The sequence below is a fragment of the Neurospora tetraspora genome (genome assembly GCF_033439725.1).
Source record: "Neurospora tetraspora strain CBS 560.94 chromosome Unknown B0H65scaffold_9, whole genome shotgun sequence".
In the NCBI taxonomy this organism is placed as follows: Eukaryota; Fungi; Ascomycota; class Sordariomycetes; order Sordariales; family Sordariaceae; genus Neurospora; species Neurospora tetraspora.
Window position 1 is genome coordinate 1,238,774 of NW_026944391.1, and position 23,196 is coordinate 1,261,969.

The 23,196-nt window shown below is 37.4% G+C and overlaps 3 protein-coding genes across 3 annotated transcripts; 2 read left to right on the forward strand and 1 right to left on the reverse strand.

Annotated features, from left to right (window-relative positions):
- Positions 1-14,265: 14,265 nt before the first annotated feature.
- Positions 14,266-16,594, reverse strand: B0H65DRAFT_512629 (HET-domain-containing protein; the record flags this gene model as incomplete). Its single annotated transcript, XM_062828588.1, has 4 exons — positions 14,266-15,201; positions 15,277-15,474; positions 15,544-16,208; positions 16,303-16,594. The coding sequence occupies 4 exons, from the start codon at positions 16,592-16,594 to the stop codon at positions 14,266-14,268; spliced, it is 2,091 nt and encodes a 696-aa protein (XP_062677155.1).
- An 819-nt stretch (positions 16,595-17,413) lies between these two features.
- Positions 17,414-18,713, forward strand: B0H65DRAFT_339407 (uncharacterized protein). Its single transcript, XM_062823620.1, has 2 exons — positions 17,414-17,704; positions 18,130-18,713. The coding sequence occupies exons 1-2, from the start codon at positions 17,563-17,565 to the stop codon at positions 18,474-18,476; spliced, it is 489 nt and encodes a 162-aa protein (XP_062677156.1). The 5' UTR covers positions 17,414-17,562; the 3' UTR covers positions 18,477-18,713.
- Positions 18,714-20,219: 1,506 nt separating this feature from the next.
- Positions 20,220-22,486, forward strand: B0H65DRAFT_592738 (vacuole effluxer Atg22 like-domain-containing protein; the record flags this gene model as incomplete). Its single annotated transcript, XM_062831131.1, has 4 exons — positions 20,220-20,278; positions 20,360-20,661; positions 20,726-20,731; positions 20,802-22,486. 4 exons carry the CDS (start codon positions 20,220-20,222, stop codon positions 22,484-22,486), a joined length of 2,052 nt encoding a protein of 683 aa, XP_062677157.1.
- Between the last annotated feature and the right edge of the window lie 710 nt (positions 22,487-23,196).

The following is a 23,196-nucleotide window of genomic DNA, read 5'->3' on the forward strand; positions in this document are numbered from 1 at the left end:
CTAATAGGGTAAGTACTCTTATATACCGTAATATACTTAAATAAGTATAATTATACTTGACTTAATATATATTATAATAGAGTAGAGATATTTAAATACCGCTTAGACAATTTCTTGATATTTCCCCTTTTAAAGAAGGAGAAAAATATTTACTATTTATTAATAAGAACGCTAAATATAAATAGATTATAAAGGTTATCGTCCTTCTTCTTAATATTATTTATTATTTCAATATCTATCCTAATAAATTTAATTATTATAAATATTAAATTTAATATTTAACCGCATTTATATTTTTTATAGAAGAATACTATATATTTATTAGAATTATTATTATAATATCCAATTTTCGTAACCAAAACCTCTAAGAATACTATATAATAATTATACCATCCTCCGTTAATAAGCGTCGTAATCTTCCTAAAATTCGCGACGGTTTTTATTAAAATATAAGAAAGTACTACCCTTACAACGAAAGCGCTTACAATTAGTAGAAGGGGAATCTTCTTTAATCCGCTAAATCTCCGGTATTCGGTAACGAAGCGAGCGGATTTTAAATAAAGTACTAAAGCGGGAGGTAAATTAAGCGGATATTATATTAAATTAGATAATATATAGTAATATACCGGACCGAATAAAGTAAAGTAATATAAAAATCAGTAATACGCCTAATTAAAAATTAAGGAGAGTAGAAGTTTAATATTAAATGCGTTGAGTTTATATTTCCTTTATTTGTTTATTTATTTTAATTATTTTATTACGTAGTTCTTCTACTACAATTAATTAATAATAATTGGAATTAACTAAGTTATCCTGTAGAGAAGATAAATTCTATTTAAATTTAGTAAGAATATTAATATAATTAATAAATTGAATAGGAATATTAATAATAGTATTAATAATACGCTTACCTTTAACTATATTAATTTACGTATAATATAAATATCTTAAGCGCGCTAAGAGACTACCAATCTATTCGTTGAAACTACCCTTATAATTATAATATTAGAGGGCGAGTAGTTGAGCGCGGGAAGGGATATAATTAACGAGTATAAGGTTATTATCGTCGTGCAATTTAATAGTTTTCTCTAAGGTTATTTTTATATTGCAATATAATATAATTTGAAAGAAAGCCCGTAGATTAGTAAATTTACTCTCGTATTTTTCAATTTTATTGTAATAATTTTGAATAATAGTATCAACCTTATCGCGTAGCTTCTAAAACTCCGCATTTATTATAAGGTCGAATATTTTATAATTTTTATTAAATATAAAAAGATACCGTATTTCTAATTGGGTAGACCTTACCGACCGAGCTCTCTTCGGTAATGTTTCCCATATAGGCGCAAACTTTAGTAGCGTTAGCGAAGGGCTTACGCGGATTCTTACGAATTAGGGAAGGTTTAACATTTATAATATTAATTAAAATTATGGGATTACAAAGAGTATTACGCTTATACTTAATATGGTACCCGAATTAACGCTACTCTTACGTATTACAAAATTCGAAGTCGTTAAAATCAATTACGTAACTAATAGAATAAATAGGTTATATAGGAAGACTAATACTATTATTAAAATGGTCGTTAATAATACGAATACTTAATAGGACTTTATTATACTAAAATTGTTAAAAGATTACACTTTTATACATATAAGAAATTATATGGATTCGGGTAAAAGTAGATGATATAAAAGAGTTATATACTACAGTATAAAAGTTACTATAATCGTTCGTAAAATAGTCCTACCAAATACCGAATTTATTATAAAGGATGATGCTATTAAGTTTTGGGGATGTGAAAATTACCGTAGTATAATAGTTAGAGCTACTAATAGTATATAAAATCGCTTGGTCCAAATCGATTGGACGCTAATACGTTTAATAGTATTGTAAAGAACGGAAGCGAAGCGATTATTATAATATACGAATAAATATTAAATTATTATAAGAGGTACTTAATAATGGGTAACTTTTTTACCAATTTTAGTATTCTTAATTATAATACTATTAAATGCGTAAATTTTATTGCGCGAAGGAAGACGGGTATAAGGATTGAAATCACTCGAAATAATACTTATACTATTAATATAGTTAATTATATCCTAAAAGCGAATATAATTAAAGAAGGTTATAAGGGCTTAATTACTTATAGTAATAATATTAATAGCAATAAAGGTTAGAACGACGATATAAAGGCTATTACAACCTATATTAACAATCTTATCCTCGATACCCTCCTTATAAAGGCGATTAAAGTATATAATTAAATTAATAAAAGTAGGGAAGGGATTATTTAGTTCGATTACTAATATAATTGAGCGGAGATCGTTATTTAGCGTACTTAGTTCGCTATCCGGATTACTATTCTAAATAATTTCGTTAGTAACCTTAGTATAAGGGTAATTAAATTGCAGAATAATTATTTTAGCATCGTATTCTACTATAAAAGTAGGATTGAGGGCGAAATAATATAAAATAATTAATTAATAAATATAATAAATAATGAATATAATTATAAAACCGAGCAATTATAAGAATAAGGCTATTTATAAGGGTTTTTTAATAAAGAAGGAAGGTTTTAAGCAAATTGAAAAAGTTATATACGTATTAAGAACCTTCGACCCTATTTAAATTTATACTCCTTTAATTGCCTACCGGGTCTTGTAATTACTTTATTACTTTATCTAATTATAACTACCTAATTCTAGTAGCCTTGGGTGCGCGTATTAGAATTACCTATTTAAAATAAAAGAATAAATAAAAGAAATACCTACGATACCTAATATACTATAAATCGGCGGTATGAATTTAATAATCTTACTACGACTTCGATTTTAAAAGCGCGAAGTCTTATTAATCCTAATAAAATACTTATAGAAACGATAGGAAAAAGAATAAAATTGAAATTAAGAGATAAAATAATAGAAGGAAAATATTTCTAAACTTCCATATTAAACGGTCTTCGCCTTTTCTCCCTTCTTTTTATTAAAAAAATTATTACCCTAAACGTTAAGGTTGATTAAGTACGGCCCGATTTATAAGTTAGACGCTAAACTATTTTCTTTCGAATACCCCGGAATAGTAATTCTAATAATTATTTAATATTAAATTCTTTGACCTTTTTTTTTTAACATTTCTTATTAATTCGGAACGCAATTCCTATATATTATCTTTATCCTAATATCCGGCCTATCTAACGAAATATTTAACGTCCTTCGGTCCTAACTAGTTAATGCTTTTTAATAAATTAAAAATAATTTTATTAAACGCTCCGGAGTCCGATATTATACCGTTATTACCAAAATTAACCGAATAGTAAAAAGAATTAATAGAAAAGGATTCGGCGAAATATACCGTCGGCTATTATAAATTAACGGATTAAATAGGAATTTAATATAATTAATAGACGAAGGGTTAAACCGGAGGAGCACCTTATACTTAAAGAGAAATTCTAAGGATTTAATACAAGGAAGTTTAGACTTAAAGGAATTTAATAAACGATATTCTTAGTTTATTAACAGGAATAATAACCGGGCGGCGGAATTTATTTAATTTATTAACGAGCGGAATAACCGGGTATTATAATACTATACGTAATTAAAATAGGACGTATCCTAATTACTAATATATAAATTATTAAATAATCCGTATTCAGATAATAGCTTCTATCCTTTTTAACGGATAAATAATTAAGAAATAGTAAATTTTACAAATATTCCATTAAAGGCTGCCGGTTATCGCAATTAATACGAAAATATTTTAATTAATTAATAGTATTAGCAATATATAAATTTCGGGCCCTAATTATAATACTATAATACAACGGTATTATACATTAATTCTAATTAATAGTATGGACGGTACTTAGGGCTAAACCGTTCTAAGTAGTACGAATGATATATTAGGGAGGTTTAATAAAATAAATCGGAAAAGTATTCACTATAATTAGAATAGGTTACTCGAATTAACGTTCCTACTATTATTTTACTACGAATCGAATTAACGCCTCTACTTGAATTATATTAGCGAAATACGTAATAACCGGGTTAATAGCAAATTATTTAATAAAATTAATAATGATTTATATAATCGAATTAGCGTATAGAATAATGGATTTTATCGGAAATGTAGGACGAATATTTTAGATAACCGGAATTAGTAATAAAGAAAATAATATTAAAATTTAAATTAAATCGATAGGAAGGGCGTCAGCTATTTTAATAATATTTGAAAAATTAATAGAAGGAGTATTAGCTATTTTAATGGTATTAGAAAAATTATTAACAAATTAAAATTAGGAGCCTATCTTAAATACGTTAATATTAGGAAGAATTAAGATTTTAACGGCTTATTTAATTATATCGTCAGCAATTTTGCGATTATTAATTTTAAGTTAATTTATATAATCGCGATAATACTTCTTTTTAAACTAATAGGTTTAATCGTCCTTATCTTTAAAAAATAGCCAAATTTCGCGACCTAGAATAGCATAATTTTCAATTAAGCGGCGATATTTTCGTAGGATAAATTAGATTTCTTTATCGGTTACATCTATATTAACGACTTAATTTATATCGAAGTTTTAATTCTCGTTCTTCGTAACCTAATCTTCTTCGGTAAAGATTTAACTTATTTCGTTAAAATAAAATTTAACTATTTCAATAATAAAATCCTAAGCGACGGCGTAAAAACGTTCTTTATAGTAAAGCTACTTCTAGAATACAATATAATTAATAATTTGCCGCGCCTTACTTAACTATTGATTATCCTATAATTTAAAGGCTGTAAATAGAATAGAATCGTTATTATTTATTATAATAAAAATATATTTCGAAACCGGTAGGGATAATAAAAGAATTATAAAAAAGGAGAGTTCAAAGAGCTAAAATAAACAATATATTTAGTCTTGGGATAGTAAATTTAATAATTGTATTAAAACTATCGGAAGGAAGAGTAAATTTCCCTCCTTTACGAAAGGAAGAGAGAAAAAGATTAAAGAATAATAAGGTAAGTTTAAAACTAAATTATAGGTATTATTTATTACGTGAAGACGTACTTTATAAATAATGTTAATAGAGAATTGTGACGGCGCTGGCAGACTAGGTCTGGCTGCTATATACGGATGTAGTTTATAAGGGTGCTGGAATGAGGTACATAGAGGATTCTAGGTATAGTACGGTCCAAGGGATATAAGCTATTCAATTAGCTACGCCAAGACTAATTATAGGATAGATCCTAGTACGTATAGGGTTTATTCTATAGGTAAAAGGGATACGAATAAAAGGATTATCTATTAGTAACCCGTATATAAGTCCTAGTATTGCTTATACGACTAAAGTATTTATTTAAATTTATACGTTTATACCTAATTCTCTTCCTCTTTTCTTTTCCCTATTTAAAATCTTCTATTATAAATAGAATCTTAACTTTACCTTCGACTCACTTATATTATACCTTTAAATTATTTTAAATTAACCTAATAATTACTTAGGAAAATTAAATCCTAAAACGAAACTAAAAAGTGTCACGGCGTAGCTAGACGGTGTGATGATTGTACCATTTCGCTAACTTGGACTAAAGACAAGAAGTTGAAAAGGAAAGAAATCCCAAAAGGGAAGGCTGATGGGAGAGGCGAGGTTCTTATACCCCAACTGGGAGGCAGCCGGAGCCAAGTCCAGAACCTTCACCCGAACCATGTAACCCATGACGGCACCAGCCGTCACAAAAAGATCTATTATAAGAACTTAAAGTACCGAACATTTATAATAACTATACGATAATACTATTACGCTAAATACGTAATAATATTAATAGTTATAAAGGTACTAAGTAAACCGAAAACCGTAATAACGATCGTTATAATGAGGATATTTTTAATAACGAATATAATAATACCTTCTTCGGAAAAGAGAGCGGAGATAGCGACGGAAAAAGAGGCTCTAACTCTTCCGATCCCGACCCTTTACAAAAGGAAAATGTAATTATCAAACCGAAGCCTAAAAAAAAGGTCGTCGTTAATAATAAAAAGCCTACTCCCAAATGTTAAACTATTGATCCTATTATTAAAAATAACGCGGACAAGGCCGTACATTTTAATAAAAAACGCTATAATGGCCTTTACCCTAATAAAGAACGCTTTTATAATAAATTTATAATCCTTCGTAAGGAATCCTTATATTATATATACTATTAATTAAAGTAACCCGACGAAGTATTAACTGATATAATCGCTAATATAAAAGAGGATAATAATAAACCCGAATTATCTTTTAACTTATTTAATTAATATATTACAACGGCAGTTGAAAATATTAAGACCTTCAATATTTGCCTAATTAAGTATAAGGTTACTAACGATTTAAAACAAAAAATAAAAGAATTTACCAAATTATTCATTTATAATTCAATCCCTAATATCCCTTTCTAAATTTTATTCCCCTCTTCAAACCTCTTATTTTCCAATTACCTAACTAAAGAAAAGTTCGCTAAATTATACTATAGAAACCTTTAAACTATATTTTAAGAATTTAAATTAATATTTATTATAAATATAGTATAGAAAGAATAAATATCGGAACTTTACTAGCTCATCTCCTACTTAAAAATTAAACTCAAAACTATCTATAGTTAAATCCCTACTTTAACTGATTAATATAATATATTTACTAATAATCCTACTATAGTATAATAATTAAAGGACTCCCTTATTGAAAAAGATAATGTTATTAAAGGATTAAAAGACTTTATTACCGATTTAAATACTAATAAAGGAGGGTCTAAAAATAAGAACCAAAATAAAGGAAAGGTTAAAGAGATAGTACTCCCTAATATTAAAAAGGACGCTAACGAAGCCCCCTTTAAAACTTCTATTTACTTTTCGACCTTACCCTCCGAAACCGACCCTAATAATAGAAAACGTTTTAATTCCTACCATAGTACTAAATAAACTGACCCTACCAAATATTATAACTAAAATAAAGAAACTAATATTCTCTTTAAAGCTTAAAACAACTTAATCTAAGATAAGTTCGAAATTAATGCTAATTACTACCTATCCAACTATAATAAATTTCTATACGTTAAGAGCTGCTTAATTAACTATATTTATCGCAATTTAATACCATACTTACGCGAAACCTACTTAAATCAAATTAAAACCTATTCTAATTTAATAATTTATTTATAATGTTAATATTATAACCCTAATTAAAAAGAAAATGTATTCCAAAACTTTATTAAATGAAAAATAAAAAAATAATAATAATTTCCATTTCTTTAAGAATAAATTTATTCGGATAGTTAATGAATACTAACGTTTTAAAACCGAATAGAAGCGAAAGCTATTCCAACGCCTTCCCGCCGAATATAAGAATTAAATAAATATAAAGTATTATAATTATCTATTTCCTTCGAATTATATTATATAAATTATTCCGATTTTAAATAAATATTAAAGATTATTACTGACGAAAACAAAATTACTTCTAAATCGAATAAAAATAACAATTCCGGCAACAATAAAGAATCCGGTTCTAACTCTACCCCCAAACCTACTAACAAAAGTAAAGGAGGAAATACTATTCGTTAAAATAGCGACTGCTACGAAGAAATTACCCGATGATTTAATAAGGGTAAATACTTCTTCTATAAAGAAAGGGGTTATATTAAGCGAAACTATCCCGAGAAAGAACGCTTCGACCGCGAATATCGTAATTATATCGCCGCTATTATTAATCATTATTTAACTTATAAGAACGGAAATAACCAAAAAGCTCTAACTACCCCTATAATTCTAATTAACAAATAAGGAAATTAATTACCCTAAATAAATTAAACTCCTTCTTAAGGGAAGTATCAGTTATGAAATAATAATAAAAAGATAAATAAAAATAAAGAGAAGAATTTAACTTAATACCCTTTCTAAGAGGAAAACCCTTATTTATTTAATATACTTTAATTAATAATAGAATATCTTTATTTATATCTAATACTTTAATTAATGTAAGAATAACTAATTATCTAATTATTAGTACCGCTTTTGCTAAAAAATTAAAAAAACGACTATTAATAGAATCTATAAGCAATTTCCTAATTCGAGAGATTAATAATTATTATGGAAAAACTAACTAAAATATTAAAAAAGTTATTAAAGCCGTTTTAAAAATCTAGAACCGAACTATACTACCTAATTACTTTATCGTAATTAATATAGCGTATAATATTATTATCGGCCGGAAATAGTTTAATTTCTATAATATTTAAATTAATTATGCTAATTACTACTTATTCTTTCCCTTAAAATAGAAACCGGACCCCAACTATTAAAGCATTTCGAAGTCTAAAATTCTACCGCTTTAATTAACCCCACGTATTAAAAAAATTTAAAATATTATAATATATTAATAATTTAAAAAAATAAACAACGAACGTATAATAAAAGTAATAATCGGTCCGCCCCCCGCCTTACGAGCGGCTATACTTTTATTAAATCTATTCTTATAAATTAATTATTCCCTAATTAACGTAAAAAGGAAATAGATCTCGAAGCCTAAGATTAATATCGTTGAAAAGTCTATTAATATTAAAAGAAAATCGAGAAATAAATTATAGAATTAGAGGCGGGAAGAGATTCGGCGCCTAAAATAGTCCCTATTACGCCTACGGATTTCTAATATACTTAGGATAACAACGGCGAGTTTGGTTATACCCGACTATATTATTTATGTTAAAACCTTACCATAATTCTTTAAAAAAACCGACCCTTTAAATAAAATAGAATATAATTTAATTAATTTCACTTACTTTATAATATTATTTCTAAAACCCGAAAAGCCCTATTATCGAAAACAGTCTATCGAAGGCAAATAGGGATCGAGTACTTAAAGTATTTACCAATTAAAATATAACGGTATAAATTAGTACAAATATTGTCCTACCTAAATATATATATTAAATAGAAACTTATTTTTATAATTTATTAAAAAAGAAAATTAAGAGGTATATTTGATTGATATTTTTAAAGTTGATTAATTTATTTAATAAAAGCGTATTATTAAAAATTTAATTTAAGAATTATTACCCTATAACGAAATGGAATTCCGTAAAGAAATTATCTATATAATTCTTTTCGAATATTATAACGAAATTAAAGTCTTTAATAAATTTAATTTGAATATATTACCCGAATACCGCCTATACAATTATAAAATCGAATTCGACAAAAATTATCAACCAAAAGAATTCAGTTATAATCCCTTATATAAAATATCCCTTAATAAATTAGAGGTAATACAGAAATATATTTTAAAAAACTTATTAAAGGGATTTATTGAAGCGAATTCGTCCCCTTAGGCGGTACCCGTTTTATTTATTAAACAAATAAATAGTAACTTTTATTTCTATATAAATTACTAAAAGTTTAATACCATTACCCGTAAAAACCGCTACTTATTACTATTAATCAAAAAACCCTTTATTAAAATAATTAATGTATAATAATTTACAAAAATTAATATATAATAAAGATTTTACTGTATTTGTATAAAACTGGAAAACGAAAAGTTAATTATACTCTGTACTAATATAATGACTTTTAAATATAAAATATTACTATTTAATTTCATTAATCGCCTGGCTAATTTTTAGAATTTTATTAATTCGGTCCTAAGTAAATATTTAAGCGATTTTTATATAACTTATATCGATAATATTCTTATTTATTCTAATACTTTAAAAAATTACTAATTTTATATTCAGAAAATCCTTCGCTAATTAAAAAATATTAACTTCTGAACCAATTTTAAAAAATACGAATTCTATATTACGAAGATTAAAATCCTAGAATTTAGAGTAAGGCGAAATAGTATTTCCGTCGACTTAGAGAAAATAAAAGTTATTAAAGAATAAGCCGTCCCTTCTAATTTAATAGGAGTCTAATCTTTTTTTAGGATTTTACAATTTTTATTAAAAAATTATTAAAGATTACGGCCGCGTAATACGCCCCCTCACGAATTTAATATAAAAGGGAAAAGTATTTATACAAATAGATAAATACTAAACTATTTTCGAAGAATTTAAAAAACTATTCGTAGAAACCCTGCTATTAAAGTGTTTCTGTTATAATACTGAAATGAAAGTAGAAATAAATATTAATAATAGAATATTGGTAGGAGTATTATTTTAATTATAGGAAGATATTGGAAAATGGTACCTAATAGCATTTATTTTAAAAATTATATAAAATACCGAATATAATTACCCATTTATAATAAAGAATTACTCGCCGTTATTAAAACCCTTTAAACGTAGCGATCCGGATTCGTCGGCCTCTAATAAAATAAACCGTTTATAATTATTACTAATTATTAAATACTCGAATATTTTAATACTAAACGCCTCCTTAATTTTTAATAAACTGGGTAAGTAGAGTTTCTATCCTAATACTACTTCGAAATTACGTATCGGCCTAATATAAAAAACGTAGTAACGGACGTACTCTCTTAAAAATTTAACGATTTCAAAACTTAAAAAGATAAAAAGGACGTATATTGTACGCTCTAGATATTTAAATTAATAGAAGAAAACGGAGTTAAAATCTCTATTATCGCTTCTATTACGACCGCTTCCGGCCTGCTAGAAGGATCAATCCCAATCATAGCCCTAAATATAGATAAACTAAGCTCATTTAAATTAGAAGGATATAAATTAATAGACGTTCTTGTAAAGGCCAATTATAAAAACGAATTTTTAAAAATCTTTTATATTCGTACTTATAATTCAAACCCTAACTTCGTAATACTAATTAACGGACTCTTAATATAATAAAACTGCCTAATCGTCCTTAAATTAAATATCTTATTTACCCGTATTATTAATAAAACTTATTCGACGTTAACTATAGCCTACCTGAGGAAAAATAAGACCCGAGCGATTCTTAAAATATAATACTAATAGCTACGTATAACTAAAAATATCGACCGTTTCGTTAAGAACTATATAATATATAAGGTTAGTAAGGTCCCTAAAAATAAAATACCGGGTTTACTTTACCCAATTCCCCTGCCAATCCGGAAGTAAACGTCTATTATTATAGACTTTAAGAAAATAATAAGGGATAAATACAATTTCGATAACGTATTAATAATAATTGACCGCCTATTAAAGTTATTTTAAGTTACTCCTTATACAAAAAACGCTACGGCTTATAATACCGCTCGGATATATTATAAAGGACTTTACTATATTAATAATATATTAAAAGAAGTAATTTAGGATAGAGAACCATAATTTATATTTACGTTTATAAACGAAATATTGAAATTAACGAAAATGAAGTAGAAGCTAGCTACTATAAGATACAATTAAACGGCGGGCTAGGCGGAAATTATAAATATTTATATTAATTAATACCTCCGGCTATTCGTTAATTATTATTAAAATAACTAATCTAAAATTATTCTAACCCTAAATATAATATAGAATGACTTTCTTTGAAATAATATAAGCTTATTTCCCTATAAAACTATATTTGAACACCCAATAAAAATACTTTTCAATTAAGATACTTATACCCAAAACCCTAATATACCGCGGATAGAGCAATTGACCCGGGAATAAACGCAAGATTATATATAATATATTTAAAAATATATTAAATACATTAAAAAGATTATATTAAAGGTATAAGAGTAATAAACAATATAAATTAATAAAAAGAGAAGGGAACCTAATTTCGAATTAAGAAATAAGATTATTATTATTAAGAGGCTTTAATTTACGATTATTCGACTTGATAATAAGCTCAATTTCCCTAACACTCGAAATTATTATAAAATTATTGAAAAAATAGGGTACTTTTACTACTTCAAATTACTAAAAAATTAGAAAGGTACCGACATCTTCTACGTAAACTATTTACGGAAATATAATAACGACCTACTCCTGGGATAAACGTTCGAATACCCCGGACTGGTTAATATAAATAAAAATAGTAATCCCGAATAAGAAGTTAATAAAATTATAATTTCTAAAGTAATTAACGGGAAACTCTTCTATTGAATAGATTAAAAAGGTTAGGACCTTAATTTAAAATAATATCCCGCCTCTAATTTCAAATACGCACCGAAAGTACTTTAGAACTTTTATGAAGCCAACCCGAACGCCTTAGGTCTACTCTAACAACTAATAAATTAGCTTAATAAAGATACAAAGTAGTACAACGACGATAAGTACCCCAAAGCGGAAAGATTAAAGCGTTTATAGCGTATTATATAGAAGAAATAAATACAGTTTTATATATTAGTATTATATAATTATCTAGTAAAATTCGCAAACAAATCTTCTACGTAGGGGAGGGTAATATAACGGCGCTAATAGACTAGGTCTAAGTACTATATACGGATATAATTTATAAAAGTATTAGAATAAAGTATATAGAGGATTCTAAGTATAGTACGGTCTAAGAGATATAAATTATTTAATTAACTACATTATAATTAGTTATAGGGTAGATCCTAATACGTATAGGGTTTATCCTATAAGTAAAGGGGATACGAGTAAAGCGATTAGCTATCGGTGACCCGCATATAGGTCTCGCTATCGCTTGTACGACCAGAGTATTTATTTGGGTCTGCACGTTTATACCTAATTCTCTTCCTCTTTTCTTTTTCCTATCTAAAATCTTCTGTTATAAATGGAATCTTAGCTTTGCCTTCAACTTACCCATATTGTGCCCTTGCAAGAATAAGAAAGTAAGCAATTAGTTACTAAATAGAATAATAGTATGTAACGATTGGCGATAGTCTTATTAAAGAAAGCGAAGATAATAATTATTGAAAGCCTTAACTTAGAACCTTATATACGATTTTAGAGAGCGTAAGTAAAATAAATAATAGGTTGTAAAGTAATAATTGATTAATCTATTAGTTTTAATAGAGACCGACGGGGTAAATACTATTATATACTGTGATATATTCAGATGAGTATGCCTATACCTAACTCAATACATATCACGACAGGGTGGAGACATCCAGGCACCGCCTGGAATATCTCTTGACAGCTAGGGATAAGCAATTGGATTAGAGGGAGGGTAATTATGAATTTGGTACTATTGTTTCCTATTTAATCGAAATACCTAGCTATATTCGTTATTCTTTTTAGTATAAGCACGCTATTTGCAACTATATTTCCGGGAAGCTATCTTACGTAGACTAATTAATCTAGAAGGACGAAACTTACTATATCGATTACAAAAGAGTTCGTATCGAATAGATTCACTATCGACTTTATTCTTCCCGTTCTCTCAAATAACCGCCTAACTATAGAAATTTATAAATTCGTTAACTTTATCTTAATACTGTTAAATAGTCTAGCAACTATTTGTAAGGCCGCTAGGAGGGTTATCGAGAATATAAATAAATTCTTCCAACTCCTCGTAATACCTATTATTATCGCCAAGTCGGGGATAATATAGCTTAGAAGGTTAGGGAGGTTGAGAAGGTTGGGGAGATTTAAACGGTTTATTGGGGGGTGGGCGAGGGCGTGTAGGCCTAGGAGGGAGATTTTAAAGGTCAGGGAAGTCGTCGTTATTGTTATCACTATCGCTTAACTTATTAGACGAGATTTCGATCGCTGTAGATGGCTAGCTCATAGTATTGATTGTGCGCGCGGTCTTTCTAGTTCGATTGATTTTGTTGGCGATTAATTTCGTTAATGTTTAGTGATAGAGGTAGTTAAAGGGGAAAAAATCACCAAGTTCACATTCATATATCTGGTACGTACGGCTGGGTCTGAGCGGCTGGGCTGGGCTGGGCGGCTGGGCTGGGCGGCTGGCGGGCACGACCTATATTTTTACGACTATCAACACTATGGACTGCATCACCGAATTACATGACCCAGATTATGACCCCACAGAACCCTAACCCCCAGAGGTATTAGTGCGCCCCGAACAAAAGGACTAGTGCGCCCCCAGTAGAGCCCTTATTCTTTGGACATCCCTCTTGGACAAATGGTAACTTAAAGGACATCGTCGCATTAGTTCAGATCGGGCGCCGTCAAGCTTTGTGGACTGACTGTCATTCTCCCTTGAGAGTTTGAGACTGTGAGGCGATCGCGAGGTGAATCACTTGAGATTCTGGAACCACTCCTTCTTTCCTGTTGACATACGGTATCTTTTTCGAGCAAGTAAAGGTGACAGATCGGTTGATGACAGAAGATGTTTCTCGTAGGCAGAGACAGAGCTGTCTTGTTCTGACTACATGTGCTCATATGATGGCAATCGTTCTCCCCGGGACAAGAAGTAGCACCTCATCGTCAATGTCCAGATTCTCGAACCACCCTACACGCTGAAACACCGCACCGTCATCGAAACCTTCGAGTCCTGGGTCGTTGACGACATGACAGACAATTAAGCCGGCAACCCCCCCCCCCCCCCCCCCCCACCATCCTTTATTAAGGTGCAAAACAATAGGGACAAGGAAAATTCGCATGCGCAGTTCTTCAGTCAACGCCTCGAGCCGGACCGTCTTCCGCACCGCGCCTGTGCCCTTTACGATTCCGTCCTTATGCACAGTCTGTGGAAGCGGATCAAGGTAGCTGATGAAATCCTTTCCGGAAACACCATCACGTTCATCCCACTTAATAAACCACGGCATCCGCAGAGCGTCGATGGCCTCCCTTACACGGCTATCTAGGGAAGGACTTGTTGTTAAGTCCGCTGTTGTTGATGACGGTTTGTAGGTGAAAGGTCCAATCACACGGGATCTCAAGTTCAAGATACCACCCTTTACCGTACCAGCCTTATACCGTTCGTCCTCGTGAAGTACCTTGACATCCACTACACAGCAGACCGGTTTACCCGATAATTTCCCCGCGGCAACCGAGCCCTCTACCGACGCCCAAGACCAGGAGGGGGCACGGTAGGGATGGGGCCGGTAGTTGCGAAGCTTGCCGTCGTAGTTGCGAAGCTTGCCGCCTATACCGTAGTATGAATACCAACATAAAGCGTATGGTAAATGAGGTCGCCAAATGCCAGCGAGATAAGAGTTCTTGTCAAGAGAAAAGTCTGGGCCTCGTACGATGCTAAAGATCTGTGCAAGCCCCGATAGCGCGGGTAGCTTATCAGATGTATAGGTTAGATTGCAGCGGGAGTATCGCTCGACGAGGCTGTCCCATAGCTTGTCCATGTCAACTTCTGACGGCTTTTTAAACGGTGAATGCCGGGCAAGTTCGCCTCCAGTACTCTCCGTTTGGCCTCCCGGAGAACCATCCAGTACCGCTCCGTGATGGGGAGAATGAGGGCCAAAAGTGCTTAATGCATAGTATCGAACCCTCTCTTCTTCATGTTCGCCGTTACGTTTATCTTCACCAATGGGCACCCCTGCTGGAAACATTTCGCTGGCACATATATGGCGGCAATCCCACCAGAGCTGGTTGCAAGTCATGTGGAGATGACGTCTGGATAAAACGCGTTCCTGCATAACCCAAGCGCGTAGATTGAGTGGTGATTAGAGTATCTCTGATTGGTACATATCTTCATTCACAAGCTTGATTTTGATCTGACGGAGATGTGATGGAAGTGGACCAATCTTGCCCAGATTGTAAACGCCATGGAGAATGCCAGTCCACTGGGGTTCGATATCCAATGGCACAATCATGCCTAGCGCCCTGCGTCGGAAGCTTGCCTCTGAAGCATCTGCCGCAGCTGAAGCGCAAAGATTGAGAGAACTGCTGGCATAGACGTCCTTCATCATGGCGGACTCTTTGGTCCAATCATCATCGCTGTTTTGTATGATGCACAGTGAATCAATCCAAATGTGCCGAAATCCAAGGGCTAGGCTGACAGAGATTGCCTCCCAATAACTGGTCGGTAAACGTTGAACTTGGATGAGCGAACGTAGTTCTTCGATGTTGCCTTTCGTTCCTTTGTCCAGGTCGTTTTGGAGTAGTTTGAGAGTCTCGGACTCCCCCCAACAATGTGAGAAAGCAACGTAATGCTGGCTGTTTGCCTCTTCCTTAGTTTCAATGAGCTGTACCGAGGACGCGTTGTGGATGTAGATGAGTCTTGTAGGGTTGAAGGCAGGATCAACTGGTTGACACAATGCGTGGTTTTTGCGACAGTTTTCTAGCCAGGATCTTGCAGTTTCCATGACTGCTTGATCAGTAAGGCTGGCACCAGGATTAACAGTATTAATCGGCGCATTCGGACCTATATTTGCGAAGGGTTATCACATGCACGGTCCCCACCCTGGTTTTGGTTTTGTCAGAATGTGCCGTAGACTTAGCTGCTGTATCCAAGAGACTGAATAAAAAAGTATGAGAGTTGGACTCGATGGCGAGCTGTCCATAACTTGTATAGGGACCGAAGTTCCAACGTCTTCCTTCCGGGACCATATTTAAACCCCACGAGAATGCACCATTAGCATTGAAGATGTTGTATTGAGGCATGGCAGCAACAAAAAAAATGCAGATATAGCATCCTTCCTCAACGGATCGCCTGAGACTGGCAACAGACCGATGATGAGGCATTCTCATTGTGTTAACCAGAAGCCCGGTGAAGATGGCATTGCACACGGCGCACAACCTTGTCGACATGCTCACTGGCGACGTAGTCTCAATCTCAGGCGTGTTGTAATATGCGGGGACGGTACCACCTGAACTTCCATCGGCCTTTCCGATTCCAACCAGAGAATTCGTTATCACTGATGTGAATTGTCATATGTTAGGAAATAGCCTCTGAGCGGACCAATATCATCTCAATACCGGATGATGTCAACCTGGAAAACACTGATGAGACGCCGAAGTACATCTGGAAGAAGATTCCTTCCAAGCAACGTGGGGTGCACCTGCATCGCTCAATTCAGCTCTCACAGTACATAGCGCCTAGCCTCCATGCACTTTTGCATCTCTTTCTTCAGCGCACTCCATCCACCATGAACAGCGGCATCCCGTCCTTCCCGCCTGCACGTTGTGTAGGAGGGCATCCGGAATGGATCACAGGAATCCATCACCAGAAAGATTCGGGTCTGGAGATAAACGTAATGGTGTTTCGTGTGTGCCATTGCGACGGACGATGCTGAGTGGTTGCCACTTTTCGGATTCGACTTCTTGGCGGGCAATCCAGGGAATCCAGGCAATTCCCGTCCAGCATTGCCCGTCCTTATCCCGCGCGCCGCCCCATCATGTGTCAAGGGAGATATCGGTTAGGGAACACCGTTTTGGGTTCGATGATGTAGTGTATAGTGCAGATTTGGGCGATCCAAGATTGACGATAGATAAGTATCCTAGCTGCTTTTTGATCGTTCCTTGTTATCACCATGCCCAAGACCCCTTTCGAGAAGCTATTTTGCATGTGGTTGGCTGCGCGCATGCGGCTGCGTGAGCCGTGAATGTACTCGGATAAGTATCTTGCGAGTCACCCACCTTTCCGCACCTCTCGTCAAACACTACATCTCAAGTTCGACGAACATTCTGGGACTGAGCATATCGACGACGGACCCTTCGCTTTTCAGATCTACGAACATCGAGAGCATACCACCGACCACTAGCGACCAACAACTACAATGGCAGGACCCGAAGTATCTCACGGCCGTGGCGGCGCCGGCAACATCAACCCCGACGACACCAAGTACGTTGACGGAGAAGTCGTCAGAGCAGGCGCCGAGGGCAGCCACGGCGATGGAGCGTTCAGCACCGGTCGCGGAGGTAAGGCATCCGATTCACTTCTGCCCTTCCCTCCATAAACTACCTCTCTCAGCACCACCATCACCAAACCCCCTCGCGACAACAACAGGAGACAAAGAGGAACATGAAAGAGAGCGGGTGGTGTCATGTCAACCACCCACCAACCGCTTACCTCAACCTACAATTCCCTTATCGCCAGCCAAGCCCAGCGCCCTCGGGAAGCTCAAAAAGCCCTCGGGAAGAAGTTGAAGGAAGCGAACATTGTCCCACGTTTGCCAAGATCCTTTCAGGGCAACGGGCAGCGATAAGGCCAGGACCGCTAGCGGCTAGCGTCCCCTATCCCCAACTCCCCCAGCCCAGCCTAGCGCACTTTCACCACCATCTCCCTCCCTCTTCCCAAGCATCACCACCATCACAGCTGAGAACTAACAAAGATCCCCAAACAGGAGCAGCAAACATAGGCGACGCAGGCGTCAAGCCCCACCGCCGCGTCGACAAGGACATGATCCCCGACGTCGCCATTCGCCACTCCCAGGACACGGAAAATTACCACACGGGTCGGGGCGGCGCCGGGAACGAGCGTCACGTTTCTCCGGCTGGTAGCGGCAGTGAGAAGGCTAGGAAGGAGGTTACCGCCGCGGCTGCTGCTACGGGGGAGAACAAGACTACTGAGCATCATCCTCATCATCACCACCAGAGACAGCACAGTCTGGCGGATAAATTGAAGTGGAAGCTTTTTGGAAAGCCCAAGGGGCATGATACCGAGGTTACGCATGTTGGGGAGAATCATTGAGGGATGAGAGGGGGTTGACGGGCGCCATGGAGACGAGAGGTGTGCCATTGGGGGTCGGTCTCGGCGCTGTGCGGGCGGGTTCAAAGCTGCCTGCCCGGTCTGAGCTGAGCAGCTGAGCTGAACAGGACCTTGGATACCACGTGTATCGGGGAGCTGAGAAGGAGAGGGGAAGGCCAGTTTTTGTTCACCAAATACCCAATTTTGGCCTTTCTTTTGGCCTTTCTGGGGACAACTTTTGGATGATTCTGTTCGTGGGGATTTATAGCAAGCTGCTATCGACTAATATCCTAATAATCAGATGTCTTGGCGGCGACTAACACCCGGATTTGAAGCAGGATTCAGTGTGACAGTCCAGATCACGGGAGCATTAACAGAGATCTCTTTAAATACAAGTTGCAGTCATTATATCGTCAGCCAAGAGAGAAATGGTGCTATCTTCACTTTGTTCCGTGAGTAAAACATGTCTTGTTCTCCGTCACACTTTTCGAACCAGATCTGGTACCTTTATGAGCCCTCTCACACCGAATGCCGCAATACCGAGACCGGACCTCTCAACCACACGGCCCGCAAAGACGGCGAGGACGGTAGGTACCGATAGCATCGACAGCAAGCCAGCCATTCGTGCGCAAATGAATTCAAGATGCAGACAGAAAACAAACAATTCAAAGTGTCTGCATCTCGTTACTTATCCAATCCAGGAAATGATCAGCAGCCTTACGACGAACAAAACCCCTAGGTAGGGATGCCGGCCTCGCTTCGGTGCCTGGCTTGGGCCCTGGTTTTTTTGATTCGGGATGCCGTCAGTTTGCAGATTCATCACACTTCTGCACATGTTCTTGGGCATCACCGACTGACTACCCCCAAGGTGTAAGCTACAAGAGGGGAAGTTATACCTTGAGTTTCGGGTTGCCGAGAGCCGAAGCTGTTCACGCGGACTTGAAAAGTCTTGCCGATGATACCTTTAAACCCCTAAACAAACCAGGCGGTGCCACTCTTTTTTCCATCTAAAATGTCTTGAATCTGTGTTTTAGTCTCTTGCGATTTCTTGTTTGAGGGGAGAATGTGAGTGGGCGATCGGTCACTCGAGCCGCCCTTTACGCCAGAAGCGCTTCGATCAAAGCAGGAAGCGAGACAGCGTTTGACATCTTGAGCGTTTGGCAACTTGAGATTCTCTTATCATCCCTTCGTCTGCTCTTTTACCTGTTGAAATTTGACCACAAGATATTCCACTTATACCACAGACACTCGACTTATCGTAGCCCGCCCGACTACCTCTACCGCCTCGACCTACCGCCATCCGTTACCATCTCCTTTGTCCTCCGAGACGCCCGGACTTTAACCGCCCCCGCTTTCATTCAGCTACCAACGCGCCGACTCCTCCATCATATCCGTTAGGGAGGCTGGACCTGATATTACGAGGTTCAACCTGGAAGATTGAGAAGCACAGAAGAGACAGATTGTTCCTGCCGTCGGGTCGTGCACTTTCCAAGTTCCCGGACGGAGGGTTGTTCTTGCTGTGCTATCAGGTTGCTGGCAGGCAGCGGTACCTGCAGTCGAACCTGCCCTGTGAGACTGTACGATAGCGGGGCGATCCACACCGCCTGCCGGACTCGGGCGAAGCGAGAACCTTGATTGCTCAGTGTGACGCTTGGCCCGCGTTGGTCCACTCGAGCCACTGAAGGTGACGCCTATCTCGAGGCCTGTCAATGCCCTGCAACTGAACGGGGCCTGGCGTACAGCGCAATGACACCACCGCACAACGTGAACCACGTCTCATCGGCATACAATGGAGCACCAGACTTGTAGGAATCTCTCCGACCGCCACCAGCTCCGCGACTCTTCTCCCGTTCATACTACGCTTCCTACGCGTCCAAGGCCTCCAGAACCTCCAAGCGATCCTTCTACTCTCATACTTCATCTTGCTTTGAAGCCGACGACGAGCGATCCGATACCGTTTCGTTTTTCGACTGGATCACCACCCCCATGTCCGGCAGGATGAATCCTGCCAACGATACCTTCGATAATAGTCCCGGCGACAACAGCGACTACCCATACGACGACACTGACAGAGACAGCAGCCTGCCTCCCGCACGATATCCCGGTGACGACACTCGCCCCACCAGCCAGAAGGAACTCGCGGGATGGTATGCCTACGCCTTTGCTGCTGAGGTCTATGTTATCTGCGGTTAGTAATCATCATCAATTCCATCTTTCTATTTTGTCATGAAGCTGACTGACATGTTTGACAGGTATCGGTACGTTGTGTTGTGGTTATAGTCTGAACTAACCGTCCGAACTACCCGACTTACACGCAACCCAAAACAGGTTCCTTCATCCCAATTCTCCTCGAAAGTCTAGCCCGCGAAAATGGCGTCCTCCTCTCCGACCGATCGAAACCCTGTGGTTCCAGCTCCGATAAGCACGCGACAGCTGCCCAAGGACAATGCATCGTCTACGTCTTGGGCATGGAAATCAACACGGCGAGCTTCGCCATGTACACCTTTAGCGTCAGCGTCCTGCTACAGGCCTTGTTGGTCGTCAGCATAAGTTGCGCCGCGGATCATGGCAACTTTCGAAAGAAGCTCTTACTTGCGTTCGCGTGGATCGGGAGTACGTGTGTGATGGCCTACATTTTCATCAGCAAGAGCACATATCTCATTGGTGCCCTGCTGGCTATCATCTCGAATACCGCGTTCGGCGCATCCTTTGTGCTGCTGAACTCGTTCTTGCCGCTTTTGGTCAGGCATCACCCCGAGATCGATGATATTGGGGACTATGGCTCGCCAGGCTATGCGACAACCGAAGATGGCGATGATGAGGATGATGAGTACCGTGAGGATAGCATGCGCAACTCGACGACTGCCTTGCTCGGAAGCCGAACATACGATGAGGGCGAACCTCTTTCCCGAGTCCAGACAACCGAGGAATTGACCTCCCGCGAACTGGAACTATCCACGCAGATCTCAGCCAAGGGTATTGGCATCGGTTACATCGCCGGCCTGTTCCTGCAATGCGTGGCCATCGCCATTCTGATCGTACTGAAGAACACAACTTGGTCGCAGCGCATCGTCCTTTGTGTCATCGGCGCATGGTGGGCCATCTTCACTATCCCAGCCGCCATGTGGCTACGACCTCGTCCGGGACCTCCTCTGCCAACCAAGTCCAACACCGGAGGCATCCGCGCCTTGTTCCACTACACCATCTATGCCTGGAAGTCCCTCTTCCGCACCATCCATCTCGCCCGGCGCCTGGTGGACATTGTCCTCTTCCTAGCCGGCTGGTTCCTCCTCTCGGACGCCATCGCCACCACCTCCTCCACCGCCATTCTCTTCGCCAAAACCCAACTGCACATGGAACCCTGGGCGTTGGGAATGATCAACGTCATCTCCACCGCCTCAGGCATCATCGGCGCCTTCTCGTGGTCCTTCATTTCGCGCAAATTCCGTCTCAAAGCCCACCAGACCATCCTGGCTTGCATCGCCCTCTTCGAGCTGATTCCCCTCTACGGACTAATGGGTTACCTCCCCTTTGTCCAAGCCTGGGGCGTCGGCGGCTTACAACAGCCATGGGAGATGTATCCCCTGGCCGCCATCTACGGATTCGTGCTAGGTGGACTGTCTGGGTACTGCCGCTCTTTGTACGGTGAACTCATCCCGCCCGGATCCGAGGCCGCTTTTTACGCTCTGTACGCTATCACCGACAAAGGGTCGAGCGTGTTCGGACCGGCGATTGTGGGCGCAATTATCGACGCGAGCGGGGAGATTAGGCCGGCGTTCTGGTTCTTGGCGGCCATTGTGGGCACGCCGGCGCTGTTCATTTGGTTTATCAATGTGGAGAGGGGGCGAACGGAGGGAGAGGCGTTGGCGGAGGTTATTGAGGGGTTTAAGCTGAACGGACTGAACGAGCTGAGTGGAAATGGGAATGGGGTGGATGGATTGGCGGAGGAGAGGAGAGGAAGTGATGCTAGTAGGGCGATTTTGGGGAGGTATGATGATGAGGATGATGAGTGATGATGGTGTTTGATGATGAGATGGTTATGTTGGGAATTATGATGGGGTATGACGGGTTTATCTGATGGTTAGTTTTGGGTTGCTATATGCATAGCGCTGGCGTTCGTGTGTCCATGGTTGATAGTGTTGAGAGGTCTTGAAGGTTTGAACAGTTGAGCTGGTGTTGTCTCTATCTGTATTTTTAGTTTGCCCTGGGTAACGGAATCTATGAATGTTTTTGGGTCAGTTTTGGAGCAAACACTTGGGAGCTTGAATGCTTCTTCATGATCCTCAAGGGTTATGACATGTGAGTCTCAAAGTTGTTGCTTTCGGATTTCTACCTTCGTCACCAGAAAAACAATAAGGGTCGAGCCCCTCATCCCAATGGGCCTCGAAACTTATCAAGAGAGAATTTGTGTGAGTCTCCTGGCAAACTCTTCCCTTGCCCGACCATAAAAGAATGCCCAGAGTCACAGGAGAATAACATGTAGTAACTCTGAAGAATCTCGAGACACAGGAATTCGGGATTGAGACATTGATGAGATTCGCTGTAACTTGAATAGCCAGGGAGACTTTGGGCTGATTTTGGGATGACACAGTCTCTCTCCCTGTTTACAAAGTTGTCAAGCAACCGTGATTCTGGGAATAGCTGCAAAGACCGACCCAAACCGGCAAACACAAACGAAACAACAGCTCAGTCGTGGGTAAAATGGCACAATCGCACTCTCAAG